Source organism: Sinohyriopsis cumingii, chromosome 17, assembly GCF_028554795.1.
Source record: "Sinohyriopsis cumingii isolate HCF-2022 chromosome 17, ASM2855479v2, whole genome shotgun sequence".
In the NCBI taxonomy this organism is placed as follows: Eukaryota; Metazoa; Mollusca; class Bivalvia; order Unionida; family Unionidae; genus Sinohyriopsis; species Sinohyriopsis cumingii.
In genome coordinates, this window is record NC_142977.1 from 30,530,729 (window position 1) to 30,551,927 (window position 21,199).

The 21,199-nt window shown below is 37.7% G+C and overlaps 1 protein-coding gene across 3 annotated transcripts in view; it reads left to right on the forward strand.

Moving 5' to 3' along the window:
* The window catches only part of LOC149778350 (heat shock 70 kDa protein 12A-like), a 62,501-nt gene that overhangs the window by 7,305 nt on the left and 33,997 nt on the right, over positions 1–21,199 (forward strand). For all 3 annotated transcript variants that reach the window (XM_089939171.1, XM_089939173.1, XM_089939172.1), the window contains one exon: positions 17,227–17,373. In XM_089939171.1, coding sequence (XP_089795297.1) covers positions 17,227–17,373 — 147 coding nt within the window. The remainder of the gene's footprint in view (positions 1–17,226; positions 17,374–21,199) is intronic.

Sequence of the window (21,199 nt, forward strand, 5' to 3'; positions counted from 1 at the left end):
GGATTGTTTGCTTAAAGTGTCATTATGTAGTACTGTCACTTTTAGCCATTATATGCGAGTTGGAGAACGGGTACTGTGAGAGATTGCGAAGTCGCATGGTTGTGCTTTTTGCGTGTCAGACACAATTTATTTGAATGAAAGTGTGCACGAATATTTAGTTTCATTTTATAATAAATCGATTTTTATGTCATTGATCAATGGTGTGTTTTAGAGTGCATTGAATGCAATAATGAAACATTAATGGGGTTGGGGCTTAGAAATAGGTTGCTAATACAGTAGATATCGATTTATGTATCGCAATATTTGGAGAAGAATGTTTGGTCTGAATCTTCGCTAGCAAAAAGAACTGACATAGATATAAGACATCCAACATCTTCTTCTTTCAGTAATGAGTTGGGGTTATGTACATATGGTAGAAAGTCCAAGTGCAGCTAAAAGCAGGTTAAAAACAGGTTCCCTGGTCTGGAACTAACCTAACATCTGCTTAGCTTCATGATCTATCTTGAAGAATAAAGAGCATTAAAATTATTCAGAAACCTTACTGTCAGAAGCCTGATGGAAACACTTAACAGTGGCAATATTTATTTGCGTTACATCTTGGCACGGTATCGATGTATTCGTTTATACCTTTTGTATGATACCTGTGTTTATATACGTAAATTGTCGTACCTCCAAAGCCGTGTAATTGATTCAAGTAAATTAATTTTGATAACATCGAACTTCAATGTCACCATGATGATAAACTATTCCATTTAACAAGAATGATACATTGATAGCCAACAACTCTTTTCTTTGTACATACATTCAGCAGTAGTTCCATAAAGACAAGCTACATATTTTAAGAACAACCAATATCCAAGCAGTTGATGCTAGTCCACGTCTATGAAAATTCTCAGAGCTGCATGAGTAGCTTTGTGATATGATCTTGTAATGTCACACTTCTAGACAGCGATAAAATTCCTGCATATTTGACCAGTTATACATTTTATGTTATAAATAAAAGAACGTTTAAACCTGAACACTTCCTTAAAAGTTGCACCTTAAGTCCGTGCATGCTAATTTAGTTGATACATTATTCAGTTGATGCATTACTGTCGTAATTTATTTGTTAGCAGTTTATACATTTGTACTACGAGGAGAATATATTGTTTCAGAAAGTTGAAACTGTATTTGCACATTTTTCATATTTTTGGTCTCTTTGCAACAAACAATACTTTTCTCCGTTTACAAAAATGCATAAAACTGTTTATATTACTTTACACCGAGTAATATCTACCCCTAAGTCAAAATATCACTAATGTCTGACTATATTAAAAAGGAAAATATTAACGTCCAAACCGAATTATATAAAACAGATCTCTTAGGTCGTCAGTGTTTAACAGCAATCGGTAAACCTACCATCTACCTTAAAGCAGAGCGCATTTTCGTTCTCTGTATGCATGGTTCCGTTGATAGCTACATAAATCTAATCAATGTGTCAAAACGATTCAGTGATTTGAGATACAGATTATTTCCTGTACTTGCATTTAATGCAGAATAATATTAATACTTAACCTATCCAGATTTCCACTCGTGGCTATCAGATCGAGGCTATCAAATTATTATTTTTCTAAGTCAGATAGAAAGAAATGACACACATATCAAACTCCAAACATTGCATCACATAAATAAGGTATCCATTGCATTACCAACCTAACACATCCCACCCCGAACTCAGTATCTGTTTTATAAATGCATTTTAAATAAAAAGTAATCTGCATGACACAAAAGTCTGTATATTAGAAAATGGCGAAACTATATTTAAGCGAAAGGCAAAACACAATCGATAAAAAATTTCAGTTAGACAAAGCATTTCTGACACAATTCAAGTACAAGTAAACAGCAATGTAACCTCGCACCGTACCCCACACCACTCAGATTAATACATAATGGCTGAAAATGACAAAACTGCAGAGTGACACTTTAAACAAACAGCCTGTACTGCTTTAATTGATATTATTAATACAAAGAACCCAGTGATTATACAGATGGAAAAAGCTAATTTAATGCTATTTTTTATTGCTAAAGATTATTTTTTATCACTTCCGCCATCTTGAATTTCTCCACTTGGATCGGCCATTCATCGGTGTGTGCGTAGTCACGTATGCGGAACATCATGGAAGGCCACAATTCCTGACTAAACCTACATGACTAAATGTAAAGATTATTGACCTCGGTGATAAAACGAGCCCCTTGTACAGCTAAATAATCACACGCGTAAAACTGAAGCGAGTCATTCCAGAAAAAAAATGGCGATATGCAAAGAGTGCGCGCGCATGTGTATATTGAGAGAGAGAGAGAGAGAGAGCTCGGGTAAATCAGTATTACACATATTTAATCCACTGGTCTATCATTTTTACATGAAAATGGAAACACAAGAAGAAGACCGTGTTTCCTAAAGGCGATACTCTCGAGTAGAATAGAGACGAAATTCGGAATAGCAGTAAAGTTTACAGTGTTTAAAAAGTATACAAGAAAGAGCAGAGGAGCGCAGGATCGTAAATAGTAAAGTGAATTTTGAAAATGCCATTGATGGGGAAGATGTGGAAATTTCTGCATCCTCGAATTTTAGTATCAGTCCTGTTTCAGATTTCTACTTCCTTGATGTTTGCACTACTCCCCCCCCCCGCCTGTCATAATTTTGGTAGAAATATTTGCCGATTCTGTCAAACGTACTTCAAGGGTGGCTTCTCAGCACAGCTGAGCCACATTTAGTTACTCTTGGTAGTGACGATTCTTAGGACAGTCTACACAAGAGTTTTGTCCAGAGTGGCTCCATTTGTAATGATGTTGATTTCATAACCTCTTCTCTGTAACAGCGGTGCCAATCGTTTTTTAATAAAAAACATCTTTGTAGGAACAATTCATAGAACATGTTCTACCAGATTTGTGCCTAGAGTAATTCCCTTTTCAGTGGCATAGCTTCCTTTGCATGCACGTGGTAACCTATTTTTATTTTCTTCTCAAGACCGGCCGGGACAGTTGTGATTAAACTTAGTTGGAACAATTCTTCATTCATGCAATACCAATATGTGTTCTGAGTTTGTTTCCCAGCTACACTGGTTTGAGACTGACTGTATCGAAAATATGTTTTCGACTTCTTCTCAAGCCAGCGTTGGGCCTCTAATAACTATGTGAATTTTAAAGTAGACCAGGGGGTGAACTTACAAATGACGCATATTGGTCATTAAGAATGGTTATTATTACTAATTAACCGCCATAAAATTACTTTCTCTCTAAAACTGACTTACTATATCATACAAAATAGGTAATCATAGCATGCATACCTTTCTTACCAACGATGCCAATACACCATATAATCCACCAAAACGTATTCAAACTATAAACACATTTGAAAGTATCATATTCTGCTTATTTCTACTAAACAGCCGGAGGTAATCTGACATGAGTGTCTTTGCACAAAGGCAACTGTTTTATTGCTACTACATGTGATTTTTATACCAATGTTAGTCCCCATCGGTGTCTCCTGATTTTATTATACTTTCATTTCTTTAGTGTAGCGAAGCTTGTTCTTGGAAAAAGACATTTTACCATGAAAATGTTTACCAAAAATAACTAGATAATATCCTGCAAAGGAAAATGACCTGGTTGTCTCTATGTCACTGTACTAATGTTGATCCAGATCGGAATATGTGTTCCTATAGAGTTTCTACATTTGTTTGTCAGTACTGAAGTTTCTTGTGTGTTCGAATCCTAATAAAGTAAATGGTGACCAAAAGTATTGTCAACGAGGAACTCACTGCGAAGTTATTTTTGTGACCCGAGCCCTTTCCGCTCAACTTATTTTAGTACAATTCTTGTATGTGCTTGCCGCACGAATTTCAACTTTACGCATGAAGTTGTTCTGATTTTCATAGTAAACAAAGTGCGCAACAACTGTCATAAAGTGTACTGTGTTCGTCTTCTACTGAGTGCAAGTTTTGGGCCAATTGCTTTTGATACGCCAAAATTAAATTTGCAAAGTCTTCCTTAATTATAGAATTTTTCAATGAATTAAAATCATACTTGTAATACAAGATAATTTCTATCTAAATATATGCTGAAGGGTTAACATTAATTATACACTATCATTTCATGTACCTTTCGAAAATGAAACTGAGAGAGTTTAGGCAGCAAAGCTACCTAATGAATGATATTTAGAACAAGTGTTAGCTTGGATCTGTGCAACTTACAGCATTTTGTCCATGGGTAGTGAAGAAAGATAGCCAACAGTGATTTTTGCAGTAAACTGGAAATGCCTGTTCGAACGTACATAGGAGTACACACTAAAGAAACAGACAAGTGCTCTTCTTCAGATTTATGATGTTAGGTACTCTGCCAGCTGGTAGTAGAAACAATAGTACATTCAAGTTTCCCATTTTGATGGGCCCAGTACCATGTTTTGTATTAAAAAAATGCATTGCGTTGCAATGTCAATAAACAAAAAAAGGTGAGATATGGAGATTTCAAAATGACGTTAAGGGTGCTAGCACAAGGAAAATATTGAGCTTGACATGGTGACACTCGTAAAGTTGAATAAATAAGCTTATTTAAGTGACTATTCATACCAAAATATACGAGGTTGTTATCTGGTTATTAATAGATATTTGCAGGCTAAATTGCTAATAAGGTACACAAACTATGATAAAGTTTAAGGCAGTATGGTGATGGTGAGGTTTTATCATTGGTTCAACAATTAGTACACACCAGTATACAAGGAAGTTAATTGACAATGTACTAAAGTTCAAAGATATTACCATACGTACGCTAATTCATGATGGAAATAACAGTTTTGCATAATTCAAACGAATACATTCACTTATTTGCCGCACATATAAACTATAAGTATTTATTGATCCGGTATCATGAATTAAATGTGAAATTCTGATCCCCAAATATGGTTTGGATGAACATTTTCATATTTGGAACATGAATCATGTACTTACCAAGACCAGTTGTGCAAACTTAAGTCAAATGATCTTTTTAAACAGTTCTAGTGTGTTTTAAGAATGTTTAAGCTGAGTGTTACATTCAGTCAAAGTACAAAATTAATATATATTACAATACATAAGCAAACTCCTGATGGAAATAACATTTTGGCATATTTTAAGGGCATACAGTCAAATACGGAACTAAAAGATCAACTATAGATACAGTTAGATCCTACGTGAATGTGAAATCTTGATCCCAGATATTCTAAAAATTATGGACATGTGCTTATGTGGGACATGTTGCCATGTTAACATCAGTTTTACAAGTTAATTAAAAATGATCTGTTTGAACAATTCTGGTCTAATGTTTAGAGTGTCAGTTAAAATTATTATTAGGAATTATTAATTAATAAAGTTAAATGATCCCTTAGAATGGAATATTTATCTTAACCATAATTACCAATAGAAAGGAATACATTTTTGTATTAGGCTTATGTTACGAGTCTATGCTCTTAAAATAAATAACAGAAAAGAGTGAAGACGACAAGCTTTATAAAATTTAACAAATAATTCATTTAATTAGACTACAAAGTAAACAAAATAAGAAAAAAGAACTTGAGAATTAAATCCAAATTATAATCCAAGAATTAAAAGACACAAGTCCTATCAATGAAAAGTTCTAAGTGAATCACAGATCAAAACCCGACGAAAATCCAAAATGGAAGGCGATGACGTATGCAATAGTAAACGTTGTACTTATGTGTCAACAGCCTATTTTCGAATCACAGAAAATATTCCAGTTTTTGAATTCCGTATAAATTCCGGTAAATATCTTTGTCCTATAATTAATTTAGAGCACTTTTGTATTTCCAGGGAAAACAATCACTTGAAATTCAATAATTTGAAGAAAATAAAAATTCAGCCCACAACTGGACACAACATAAAGCAACTTGACTTCTCAAGTGTTAAGGCACGACTGATATAATTCTTTGTTTATCAATTGACACGTACTTTATATCACGTAGTCCAGGTATGAACTTGACTCAACTTACTGATTCTTACTCTGAGAAAGTGTGGCGTTCTATGACGTTCTGCTATAAGTTGGGGTGGGGTGCTCCCAATATTTTATTTAAATTACTATGGAACTCCCACCCTGGCTCGTTTTTGTAGGAAGTGAAATTAGTGATAGAGAGGGGTAAAGCTCCGAGCCCCCAGTCAGCAATGTCGACAAGTAAATTATTGAAAACACAAAGGTGAAATTCAAAAGAATAACAATTTAATACAATTTAAACGATATTCATTTCTCAACCAATCATCTTCCTCTCGACCATGTAACAACGTATTTCATCACGTGATTATAGTGTGAGATGGCTTTCCCCTGTACTTGGTTTCTACTCATCTGTGTTCTACTCTGCCAATTCCTTTCCTTCTTCCGGCGTTCTCCGTACTACGATTCTTCCTATACTCTTCCCCTTTTCTCCTCCTCCTTCTCTCTCGCTCTCTCTCTCTAGCGACTAGGTTTGTTCTCTGCCTACTGCCTTGTTCTATCCTGTCTCCTCTCTCTGAGACTCGGGACTTAACTACCCTGTAGTTCTGTCCCCAAAAGCTTCCTTTACGAAGTTTTCTGTCCTTAGAATGTACTAAGGGTTTTCCCGCCAGTTCACGAATGGCTTCTTCGGAGTAGATTGCTGCTTGACTAGTACGATGGCTTACAATCACTAATTCGTTCCCAGCCCAAATGACTGTTAAATTCTGCTTCGAATTGATGGCCTCACCCTTCCTCAGTTCCGATTGGATATCAATTCTACCCCAGTCGGTTCAAATTAACAGACGAGCCTCAGGCCATCTGTCAACGCGGGGAGATTTACAACAGCAACAAGGGTCCTTTGTTCTAGAACAAAGCTTCCAACGTCTACATGTGAGTTTTGACACCCAACGAAGCGGGGACTCTTGTACAAACACGAATTGCTACGATAGCCTCAGGGTCTACATATACACATGGCTGCTAACCCATTCCTTTGTTCCTGACTTACGTAATCGCGGGCAGGCAAACGTGACAGAAAGATATACAATTTTAAAAAAGAAAATGGTTAACCAAAACTGATACTGATTTCAAGGTCAGCAGCTAGATAAAATGATTCTATTATTAGGCATTTACATCGATGAAATAAATAAAAAATCAATCTGAAGAGAAAAAATTCAAGTCCAGTAAACTGTTACATTACAATAGCATGTAATGGAATAAAAAAATTAAAACTAACAGACGAATAATTAAGTTAAATATACATAACACTTGTTTTTGTTGTTGTCCTACGTCGAAGATAAACAGACCTCGGAAAAGTTCGTTTGACATTTTTCAGTCTCTAACAGTTTAAAGTTACTTAGTAGACTTAGTAGACAACATGTGTGAGCTCTTCTATAGAGTTTTTCATCTCCATTCTCTCAATAAGTACCATATACCTGTGTTTATAAACTAATACTGAAACTCATAAAAGCAGATATGTGTTAGTCATATAATCACCCCATCATAAATGCATAAACTGATTGGACTCATTATAAAATTATAAAGACAATATCAGCTAGATATTTTCTCTTTCCACATTTGAAAATTATCCACAGTTTGAACTTTTGTAATGGTGTAGCAGTACATACGTGATGATAACAATGAGTAATAACCAAATACAGGCTATCAATATGAATATGTTTGCCAAATGTAAAAAAATAAAAAATGTCGTAAGGTTTGAAATTTTTGAAATTTTTAATTTTCTAGTAATACTTTTTTGGGTAAATAGACACACATTATCAAAATATAGATCTACCTTTAACGTAAACGTGGGATTTCCATTTAAATTTGTTTACCAAGTCAGTGATTGGGCGTACACCACAATTATAGTTCCTGTATAGTCTCTACATTTGTTTGTTTGTCAGTGTAGAACTTCCTACTGTGTCCAAAATCAGAATAAATTATATGTTAATCTAAACAATCTTCAAAGATGAACTCAGGGTGATTTAATTGTCATAGGTTATCTGGCAATTTTTGGAAAGGCTTGGTCCTAAACAGAACCACGTGCAGTAGGTCATACATTCACTTCCGGGACCAGCACATGTCTACTTAATGTGCACTGTCGCCGAAATACACATAGACAACCACAACAAAACATTTATATTCAAAAGAATAAACAATTTCTTTTAAATCAATACCAAGAACACCTAAATATAGCGTATGCATCATCACCCCGTAAAAATAATGAGAAAATAATGAGGAAAAATGCTTGAAAAGTAGACTTGAACTACATTCGCGGGTACCGACCCAAAATTAATAACTGTGAGCCGAGTCCATGTAAGACAGTTATAGCTTTAAGGTAAAGTGATTGAAAATGGAGGCTTGCTAGTATTATATACGTGAAGATCATTTCTAGATACGAACCATAATATAAGATAAAAATAAAATTGAAGCTTATATAACTTCAGTGGTTGTGGTTGTTTTGGGTTTATCGCCGTTGACTGTACATGGCGACTATCATAATTGATGGTAGAATTAGCCGGGAAAATCCCGTAAGAAACGCCGACTGATTGGAAGCTACTGGCAAGCTTTTCAACATGCCCGCATTGGCAGAGCCATGCGGAAAGGGGTGAAATGGCAGTGGTTGGTAAAGGCGAGCTCTTGAGACCACTCTTCCACCCTGACTTTAGTTATAAAATGATCTGGTTGTAGAAGTTCATAAACACGCGTACTGATGACTGAACGAGTCATTTGAGAAATCAATGAGGATATGCATATAGTGTGTGTGTTTGTGTGTGTGGATGTGTGTGGATGTGTGTGTTTGTGTGTGTGTATGCGTGTATGTATGCGTGTATGTATGTATGTGTGTATGTATGTATGTATGTATGTATGTATGTAATTATGTATGTACGTACGTATGTATGTGTGACAATCCCTGACTCACCGGTGGTTTGAATCCCGTCGGTTACCCTCAACCTGGTTTGGCCAGCCAGTCGAAGTCGTTGCTCGTGGTGTGGCCGCTGCGCATGCTACAACTTTTTGGAGCCACAGGTGAGAGCTGTGCGCCATGTGGAGACCAAAGGTGGACTACTACCGACAAGGGAGTACTACTGCTACCCCCACCAGAGGTACTACCCCTCCATGAGCACCCTTACACCACATGTGAAGACTGGACCCGGCGGACTGCGCGGAGGAACCACCAGCTGGTCAACGGACAGGAAGGCGGACGCTTACAGCACGCAAGACAGGTAGGACGCCTTGGTCATCCGCTGCATCCAGTCTCCATTCCAGCCGTCTTGACTACCTCTTGCTGCTGGATAAAGTGGAGCCTAGACGAGAGAGTGAAGATAACGCAGCGCAACTATTCCTCACTTTAATCCAACTCACACGCAAGTAATTTATGTCATAACCCGTGCCCAAGTCCTGCGGCGATGGGCGAGCTCCGACGCGGCAGGTGTGGATGCACTAGCAGCCGTAGTGACGGACCTGCACACAGGCGGCTCAGGCCATATGGTCGTCTTCCACTGATCTGAAGCAGAAATGGATGTCGGCAGCCGTCTGAGCGACTAAGCAGACCTCTTCACAATAGCGCTGCTTACCTCCATAGCCTGAGGAAGGGGCTAGAAAAAGTGCCCTAAAAAAGCCTGCTTCATCTACCCCGACCAGCTTACCGCGGCTGGAGGGAATCCCATTCTTGCGTTCGAAACCCAAAGAAAACCCAAAAGGTTCCACTTACTCTTGGTGCGTGGAAGATACGCACTCTACTGGATCGTGCAGAGGCTGACAGACCAGAAAGAAGAACTGCCCTGTTTGCAAGAGAACTTGCTCGCTAGAAGATAGAGATAGCAGCCCTAAGCGAAACTCTCTTGGCCGACGAGGGCCAACTGACTGAAGTTTCAGCTGGTTACATCTTTTTCTGGAGTGGACGTGGCACTGATGAACGTCGTGAGTCTGGAGTAGGATTCGTTGTCAAGTCGAGTTTGGTGAATAAGCTCTCCATCTTACCAAAAGGGAGTTAATGACCGGCTTATAATGCTGAAGCTACCCTTACATGGAAAAAAGCAAGCTACACTCATTAGCGCTTATGCACCAACCATGACCTACTCAGAGGAAGCCAAAGACAAGTTATACCAGGATCTGAAACTCTGATTGCTTCGGTACCAAAGTCAGACAAGCTGATTGTTCTTGGTGATTTTGACACCAGAGTTGGCGCATACCACATCTCGTGGAAGAGAGTTATTGGTAGACATGGAATTGGCAACTGCAACAGTAATGGACATCTGCTGTTGAGAATGTGCGCAACATATGATCTTCTGATCACAAACACCATCTTCCGTCTGCCTAACCGTAATAAAACAACTTGGATGCACCCACGGTCTAAGCATTGGCATCAGATCGACTACATCTTAGTTCGTAGAAATGACAGGCTGGATGCCCGTGTGACCAAGGCCATGTGTGGTGCTGACTGCTGGACAGACCAAAGGCTACTGATTTCCAAGATGAATCTTAGAATTCAACCTCCCAGACGCCCACATGGAATTAAAATCCCAAAACAGGCTGAAAGTCTGCAACAATGAGCAAGCTCTGTCTGAAGCTCTGAGAAGCCAGCCAGAAACCACAGACTATAATACCAACGACGTAGAGAAATGATGGATGGCCTTCAAACATCTGGTGTATTCTACTGCATCTGAAACCCTTGTCGTCACTGTGCGAAAGCACCAAGACTGGTTTGACGAGAACTGTGAAGAAATACAGTACCTGGTAGAGGAGAAGTATCGTCTCCATCGTGCGTACAACATCGGCCCCAAGTCGGCTGCAAAGAAAGATGCCTTCAGCAGAGTGAGTCCGCTAAGCTGTGCAGAAGAAACTAAGCGAGATGCAAAACACATGGCTGAGCCGAAAGGCTGATGATATCCAGTCCTTTGCCGACAGACAGGACATGAAGAATTTATATAGTGCTCTTCGTGATGTTTATGGCCCAGTAACATCAGGCACAGCCCCACTCTTGAGCTCCGATGGCAGCACTCTCATAACCGAGAAGGAGAAGATAATGGATCGCTGAGTGGAACACTTTGACGATATCCTCAACAGACACTCTTCCATCAACAATGAAGCGATCAACCGTCTACCCCAGGTGGAGATCAACAATAGGTTGGCTGACCTTCCAACAGTGCTGGAAACTCATAAGGCCATTGAGCTTCTGTCTAGTGGGAAAGCTTCAGGAGCAGATTCCATCCCAGCTGAGATCTACAAGTCTGATGGGCCTAAGTTAGTGGGAAGATTAACAGAGATGTTTTGTAGGATGTGGAAGATGAAACGCATACCTCAGGAATTCAAAGATGCATCCATCATCCACCTTTACAAACGCAAAGGCAATCGCCAATCCTGCGACAACCATAGAGGAATCTCTCTGCTCTGCATCGCTGGCAAGGTCCTCGCCAGGCTACTGCTGAACAGACTCACAGAACACCTTGATCATGGCCTACTGCCAGAAAGCCAGTGTGGCTTCAGAAAGAAGAGAGGCACCATCGACATGATCTTTGCTGCCAGGCAGTTGCAAGAAAAATGTCTTGAACAAAATGTCCAGCTATATACCACCTTCGTGGACCTGACTAAGGCATTCAACACTGTCAGCCGGGAAGGCCTTTGGAAGATCATGGCCAAATTTGGATGTCCAGATGTCTTCATTGAAATGGTGAGACAGCTTCATGATGGCATGCTTGCCACAGTCCAGGACCAGGGTAACTATTCCAAACCCTTTGCAGTTACGAATGGTGTGAAACAAGGATGCGTCTTAGCCCCCCCCCCCCTTCAGCCTCATGTTCTCCGCAATGTTGATGGATGCTTTCAAGGACAGCGATGTTGGAGTAGGTCTCCGATACCGTCTGGATGGGAAGTTGTTTAACCTGAGGAGGCTTCAAGCCAAAACCAAAGTCCAAGTTGAGAACATTCGTGACCTGCTGTTTGCAGATGAATGTGCCCTCAACTTCAGCACGGAGGCAGACATGCAACAGAGCATGGACCTTTTTCCACAGCGTGCTCCAACTTCGGACTCACCATCTCTACCAGCAAGACCGAGGTTCTGCATCAACCAGCTCCTGGAGAAGATTACCTGGAACCATCCATCACTGTCAATGGCCATAAGCTCAAAAATGTAGTCAGGTTCACTTACCTCGGCAGCACCCTCTCACAAGCAGTCCACGTAGACGATGAGGTCAACACCAGGATTGCCAAAGCCAGCATAGCATTTGGCAGACTCCGCTCAAATGTCTGGGATAAGAGAGGCATCAAGCTTGCCACCAAACTCAAAGTCTATGCAGCGGTTGTTCTCCCCACCCACCTGTATCCTTGCGAGACATGGACTGTGTATAGCCGCCATATTAAAAAACGGAACCACTTCCATATGAGCTCCCTGAGAAAACTACTGAAAATCAGATGTCAAGACAAGGTACCAAACACAGAGGTGCTCACTAAGGCCGGCATGACAAGCATCCACACCATGCTGTGCAAGGCACAACTCCGATGGGCTGGCCATGTTGTCCGCATGCCGGAAGAACGCCTACCTAAGAAGGTCTTCTATGGAGAGCTACACCAAGACAAAATATTTCATGGTGGTCAAAGAAAAAAAAAGGTACAAGGACGCCCTCAAGGCTTCGCTGAAGAACCTAGGCATTGATCCTGGCAGCTGGGAGAGTGTCGCTGCTAACCGATCTGCTTGGCGCAGTCAAGTCAACGCTGGTGCGGAAGCCTTTGAGCACAAAACACCTGGATCATGGCCTGGTGGACGCAGCTGAAAAACGTGATCTGCGCATATCCAGGAACAGCAGTTCCGCAACTCCCGGTCAGCAACCTGCACATCCATGTCCCCACTGCAACAGACTCTTCCGGGCCCGGATCGGACTGCTCAGCCATCTCCGGACCACCCCCAGTGAATCGATGACATTAAATGGTCCTCATCGACACCGATGGACGAACATCATCATCATGTATGTATGTATGTATGTATGTATGTATGTATGTATGTATGTATGTATGTATGTATGTATATGTATGTGAATATGTGTGTGTGTGTGTGTGTGTGTGTGTGTGTGTGTGTGAGAGAGAGAGAGAGAGAGAGAGAGAGAGAGAGAGAGAGAGAGTATTGATATACAGGCTCAAGAGTAATAATTCGTAACTGGTGCCTTTCTGGGAGTTTAACCCGGGCCTGCGAGAATAGGGGAGTGGGTTATAATTTGTATCTGTTACATTGACAGTTTGAACAGTGATGTAACAGATCAGGTACATAGCGGTAAAAGGGTAAAACGTTTGCTAATTCTTGTAACACTAGTATATAGAACAAATGTCATTTTCTAGCACCCTGAAAAGAAAGTCTGACACTTGGAGAAGCTACTGGCCTTCTCACATACACAAGATGATCAAGCCCTAAACTAGAACCCAGGCGGACAGAGGTGAGATGTCAGTGATTTGTAAATGCGAGTGATTTAGTTTGTGTTCCATAATTGCCAGGAAAGTAAAATGCCAAAAGTTAAATATTTTCAAAAGTTGTAATTTTCTCTCCTCTAAAATAATTGTAGTAAAATATATGAATGTTTTTCACATTTTTAAACATGTTGGTAGCAAAATACATATTGAAATGTTATTTTTAAAAAATCGTGAAGACATCTAAAATAGATCAGTCAATTTGAAAACGAGTTAGAAAAATATGTAGCAGCTCCCTTAATACATGTACAAACGACATTCATATATAATGCTTTTATGTATATTTGATTTGATTTATATCTGATTTAATTGTTTGTAAGTTTTAAAATCTTTTTAACTTTTTAATATCATTATATGTCAAAATAATGTAGTTTCGTTCACTGAGAACTCGATACTTTTTACAGAAAATAGTTTGACCATGACTGTTAATTTTTGTAAACACATAAGGCTGACCTAGTTCCCGACTTGAATTCAAAATTAGTAACAGTCACGACAACAAATTTGTTATATTTATTTTTATTGTGGGAATAATAAGAGTGGGTGTATTGAATACGTGACCCTAGACTTGTAAATAGCTTTACTGAAGTAAACAACTTTAAAAAAAAATAAAAATTATATTCTTTGAGTAAAATGATTGGTTCTTGTCAGGGCCATGATGAGAGTACGTGATGTAAACATGATCACGTGACTCTTATCCGGGTATCCGTTTTGCGCGATATTCAAGTTTAAAACCATTGCTTAGAGAGTGATCTCATAGCTGGGATTCTAAACACTGAAACATAAAGATGTTTCTTTTGTTTTGTCATTTTTGGGAATTACATTTTAATGTTTATTCGAATTATTTGGATTCTAAATGAATAATTCTTTTCTCTCTAGAAATATTTTGAATGCTCATGCAGAATTCTTGAACAAAACATTTCATCAATTCAAACACCGGATTATTTCTTGTGTTTCTAGAAAGAATTGCAGACTTCAGTACAGGATACAGCATACGTCATCGCCTTCCATCTTGGATTCTTCGTTGGGACTCGAACTTAAAATCATTAGAACATTTTATTATTAGGACTTCTAAAATTTTATTCTTGGATTATTCTTGGATTAATTTTGGATTTGATTTTTAAAACCGTTTGTTCTTATTTTTTCATTTTTGCAGTAGTTTTCCAGGGAAATAAATAATTTCTTAAATTGTTTAAAGCTTGTTGTTTCCACTCTTTCTTGTGTTACTGTTTATTCAAGCCTAAACACGTAACATAAGAATACCTTGAGTATAGCTGTATTAAATATTAGATGCATTTTGAATTAAAAATAGACTATGGGTGGGTCCAAATAGGCCGATTAATTTCCCATGTTACATTTACTATTAGCCGACAATGTTGTTGTTGTAGGGTTTAACGCCATTATTCAGCACACGATAGGCTATACATGGCGGCCAGTATTAATGGTGGAGGAAGAACCCGGGAAAACCCCGGAAAGAACCACCGACCAACGAGAAGCTACTGGCAAGCTTTCTCACATACCCACATTGGCCGAATCCGAGACTCGAACCCACGCAGACAGAGGTGAGATGACAGTGATCCGTAACGGAGAACGCTTTAGACCACTCAGCCACTCGGGGCCCCCTAGCCGACAATGAGAAATGTGCATGTTTAGTTTAGAAAAAAGAAATGCTGTATTAACTATACTACCCAAGAAAACTTGAATACTTTACCCAGAACTCCTCAATGCTTAAACCAGTCGAAGCTTATTGTCGACGTTGTTGTTGTGTTGTGTTGTGTTGTGTGTGGTTTAACGCCATTTTTCAGCACACGATAGGCTATACATGGCGGTCAGTATTAATGGTGGAGGAAGAACCGGGAAAACCCCAGAAAGAACCACCGACCCACGAAAAGCTACTGGCAAGCTTTCTCACATACCCACATTGGCCGAATCCGAGACTCGAACCCACGCAGACAGAGGTGAGATGGCAATGATCCGTAACGGAGAGCGCTTTAGACCACTCGGCCACTCGGGGCCTCTATTGTCGACGTCCTTAGCTAATACAATGCTATTTGTAAATGGAAACGTGTCACTTAATTAGGGTCATGCAATGATCCATTTACAAATCATTAAAGTCATTACACATTTTCATATCATAATATCATTCATAATGTTTTGCTTCCCCCTCCCCAAGAGGTGGATTAAAATAATTGACAAGTGTAAGCGCAGAACAGTGTATATACAAACAAACTTAAAGACCTAATAATGTTTCCTATCTTAAATATTCTCAGCATGTTTTTTTAATGTTTTCTAATTTCATGGTGTTTGTTTTTGTAATCATATCATTATATGTTTTTTATCTTATAGGTGTTGTCTAATTTTGTAAAGCGCTTAGAGCTTCTAAAGATTAGGCGCTATACAAAGTCCTCATTATTATTATTATTATTATTATTATATATATATATATATATATATATATATATATATATATATATATATATATATATATATATATATATATATATATATATATATATATATATAGGCAGATGAAACTTCCTGTATAAAGGACAATTCTAGGCAATATTATGTTATGCTAAGCGATGTAAGGACTATATACAAACCTTTCAACTGAAGAATTATAGGATAATGGTTAGTCGATATTACAATTTTGACGCGGAGGAATTGTGCTAGATTCATCATTGTAATTACTGTGTATATTTTTCAAACTTAGCTCCGAAAAAAGGCAAGAAAATCCCACAGTGGTTAAAGTGCCATGTTCGATGCACGTTTTATTTATATCTGCGTGTTGGTAGAACGTGTGTAAAAACATGTTCAATCATGTACAAAATAAGTAACCCTTAGATCAAAAAGTCATAACGGAACATATGTCTTCTATGTTTACCCGGTACACTAGACATTCTTGGATGGAATTCCCAACCATTATGTTAATCGAAAAGGGTATATTATTATCTAATTACACCCGAGATTGCGGACAACTGCAGAATACTGCAGGAGCTCGTGACTCCGTATACAGTATCATCTTACCTCTTAGCGAAGTACAGAATCGTCATACTTTCCTTCCCATGATGCACTGCGTACCATTAGTCTAGTTCCCTATTTTGTACAATTACTTCAATGCACTCCGCTAGATGACTACTTCAGTGGGAGGGGTAAATGTTTGGAGGTGGGCCTAACATTTCTTTAAATATAATTATTTCCGGCCCTCAAATTGGTTGAAAATAATAATTTTGTCTTGATTTACAGAAGAAAGAAATAGTCCAGTTCGAAAGAAAATTTCAGCTCCCCATGAAAATGGAATGGTTTGTCCCAAACTAATTGGTAGGCATATATGTCCTACTTAAAGACCGATGGCTTTCTAATTTAGGCCAGATGCAAGCGAACTCATCTGCAGTGCTAGGCTTGATTCTAAGATATTGTGGTTCATTCTTGTTTGATGAGATTACATAAAATATATTGTTAGACCCTCACAAACTCTCATTCAGCTTTCACGAAGTTTTAAAGACGAAACAAAATAATACTGTCTTATAAAGTGGTCCAATTTCCACCAGGCCCTCCCCTCCCCGGTTTCTTTAAATAAAATAAATGTTATGATAGTAACAAAGTGTGTTTGTTTTGACTCTTGCACTTCATCAATTGTATTAACCTTTTAAAAATAAAGAGAGTATATGTATGGATGCTTGTAGGTGGGTATGATTGTAGGTAGGTAAAGATAGATGAATCGAATGGTGGTGATATGGTATTATTATTATTATTATTATTTCTTTATATCTTCAGAGTCTCTTGTCGTGTCCGGTCGTGGCAGCAATAGATTTTGGCACAACCTACTCTGGTTGGGCCTATTCTACCAAGGATGAATTTAAAAACAGTCCCCTTAAGATCCACACACGAAATTGGCAAGGCGGGGACCACATTTCCATTAAGGTAGATGTCGATTTATTATCCCTTCGTTTTGTAAATGATAGCAAATTGGGACTTTCTATGTCGTTGGGTGCTTGCGTTCATTAGTGTGTGCGTAATGTGACGATAGATAATGGATAGAGTGCATCTAGCCTAATAGTATAAACCACATTAAAGCTTGAGATACGACGATCTTACGTGAAATGTAATAAAATCCAACCGACAAAAATAATAGGATCGATCACAATCAAATTAAATTCGAATCACTCAGTCAATGTGGAGTACAAATAAGGCATAAATAACGGATTACCCCACTCACAATTGCATCCCTACAACATGTCAACCATATGTGTGTGTGTGTGTGTGTGTGTGTGTGTGCGGTGTTTGTACACAGTATAGGCAATCGTTAGTTTGTAACAATAATAATAATAATAATAATAATAATAAAACTCTTTATTTATAATAAAGGGCAATGGCCCATAATTAAAAAAGTGGCATATACAGTACAGGAAACAATGTGTATCTACATAGCACGATAGACAAGTCCTTCATATATAGTACAAAGTAATGGAAATATGGTAACAGAGAGTTTGATGAAAAGGTGCCTTGGCATACGCACATTGCCCTTCTACACACACACACACACACACACACGCACACCAGTTGCTGACAGATTTTTAATTTTACCGGGTCCGGGCAGGTTTAGGCCGGATGTTTGGTTTTCCGCCAGCTTTTAGTTCCCGTTGGTTGTGACTGTCAATGGGGGTGCTCGTTTCGATTGTTCACCTTCCCAATTTTCCTTTATATTTTTTTCTAATAGTTACTAACTGACATACACTAATAGCTACTGACTGACATACACTAATAGCTACTGACTGACATACACTAATAGCTACTGACTGACATACACTGGCGAAAAAAGTAAGTAAAGACTGAAACTGAGACAACAGATGCAAAAATAAAAACGTAGGAATATTTGTGAACAAATAGTTTATTAACTCACAACGCACAGAAAAAAATTAAACAAAAAAAAAAACAACATTTTTTTAATTAACTCCTTTTGTCAGTCATTCCTTTTCTTTCATTTATTTCCTTCTTTCTTTTTCTCCTTCTAAAAAGCAAACAACAAAATCCTTTCTGCAAAGTTTTCAGTTGATGTTTGACGTCGAGTACGCGTATGACGACCTCGAGTGACATTCGTTCTTTCTAAGGACTGCAAAGGTATAAGGAGACAGTCAGACTTTAGGACCAGTAATGATATACATTGCTGCAAAAAGATAGCAATCGATGCACCTATTCCTTAGACATCCATCTTAACCTTTGGCATGATGCCTTTTTTCACGACTTTGAGATTCTTCTACCGAATTTACTATAGTTACTTACGATATCTGTTAGATGTCCCAGCGACTTATGCTCTTATCGTTCAATCCCCCCGCCCAGAATTCTTAAAACTTAGCTGTTTTAGTTGGATCTTTTCTTTAGTAATTTCATTTCTTTTATCTTCTCTATCGTTGTGAATCATTTCAAAGGTATGTTATGATCTAATTTAATTAATTACTTCCACCGCAAATACACGATTTCTCAATTTTATTTCTACTTATTGATTAAATAATCTAGAAGGTTCCTCGCTATCAATGTTCGAGAACTGTTCATCCAAAAAGTTTGAATTGCTTGTCTAATGACCGTTTTTTTTTTAAATTGCTATTTCATCTGGAACTGTAGCATCTTCCCCTGGCAGTTGTCGAAATACCGTGTGATTGTGACCATTGGGAGCGTACTATTTTCCATACCAGTGTTGTCAAAACTTCACTTCGACCTTTTGCACAAATTCTTACATACCCAACTGAAAATACTGTATCCGGTTTGTTAGTATTAGAAAGCTGAAACAAATCTGGCCAACAACAAACGGAATTAGATATCTCGTTGAGTTTTATCTTTTATGTATGGATGACCTATTGCAGCATGAGGTGCCAGGTTTGAAACTTTACGCACAGTAATATTTAGAAAGGAAGGCGGGTACGAGTCAGAAAAACAGGACCTTGATATGTCAGAAAGCCAGTTACTAATTACAATATTTGGAACTGTAGGTAACTTAAAATATAGCGTAAATATAACCTTTAAATAACTTGAAGGTAACTTGAAAATAACTTGAAGCAATTACAAATATCCTGAATAGCTATTTATGAAAACAAGTTCTTGATAGTAGACTTCAACTTTAAAGCTTCCTAAATCATCAAAAAGATAACTTACAAAAGAGAAAAATATCCTTGTAAAGTTAAACTTGGTAAACGAATCGCAACACGCTCACAAGAAGTGTAAAAAGCCAAAGAAGAAAGCAATAAAAAATGTTTGATGAGATCAAAGAGTCAGGGTTGCTAAGGAAGCCAGGACAACGATTAGCTTGGATTACTTCTCAGGACGAAGATTTCAATCAACCGAACCAAAGAAAACGACATCAATAAATAAAACGACTCTAAAATTAAGTGCGCAAATTGCTGTAAATTTAATCATCTTCAGATACAAATTAAAATTGTATATTATATTAAAAATAGATTAAACTAAGTAAACATTATATAGTAAATACGATTGAAGAAGCTGCATATAACAAATTGCCATGTATAACACATAAAATATAAAATACAAGAATCAAAGCATCATTTTGAAGAAAACATTAATTAATTTTCAACTAGAGTAAAGTTGAAACTTCATTTTTTTTCAGTTAGAGTAGTTAATGATGATTAACCTAATTATATAAAGTAGAATTTATTATCGGTGACATTATAAAAAAAAATTAATATCATTAATTGGCTGCAGTGAAATTATTAATTAATCATCAGAGCTACTGCTGATGTGTTAGAATTCATAGGAGGTAAAATTCTGTTGACATTTATTGATCCTGGTGGATCTTAATGAAGAAATGAAAACACATAAAGGTATATGTAGAGAGCAATTAATAATTTCCTTGAAAGCAGATCAATCACACTCAATTGTTTAAAAGTAAGCATAACAGAGAATGGACTGGTTACGCTTGATTGTTTAAAAGCAAGCTGAACAGAGAATGGACTGGTTACGCTTGGTTGTTTAAAAAGTAAGCTTAACAGAGAATGGACTAGTTACGCTTGATTTTTAAAAAGTAAGCATAACAGAGAATGGACTGGTTACGTTTGATTGTATAAAAGTAAGCTTAACAGAGAATGGACTGGTCACGCTTAATTGTAAAAAGTAAGCTTAACAGAGAATGGACTGGTTACGCTTGATTGTTTAAAAGTAGGTTGACAGAGCATGGACCAGTTACTCAGTATTTAAACTCTAAAGTATTATACGACCTGGATACTTTCGATTTGTAATATCTCGGATGGCCCCAAATTTTCTAATTTTACTCGGTATGTTTTGCTATCGGTCAGACATAAAGAATGTACAAATAATTCAGTTTTACATAATCTTGAAAGAATGATAAAAAGCGCATGTCCTTTTCTTAAAGTATTGATCATGTTGGTAAGATGAATAAAAGTTAAACGAGATGAGGCAGTAATTTCTTTTTTCTAAGATTTTATATTTTTCTATAAAGCAAGTGTGCATTTATTTGTGTCATTATTTGAATTATAACAAAACTTTTGTGAATAGCCTGTCTTTTTAAGGTCGTACCAATCGTAATACGAAGTGTACCTTTTATGATTGAACACTGAGCTTCTTCTTACACTTTCTCCGCAGTCACAAGTATATTTTGGCGGTTGTATTATCTAATTAAATTATTTTCTTCTGCAATAATTCCACATTTTTAACACATCGTGGTTACTTAAGAGTTTTGTCCTTTCATTTCAGCAAGAGCTTTAATTTGATAACATGCATA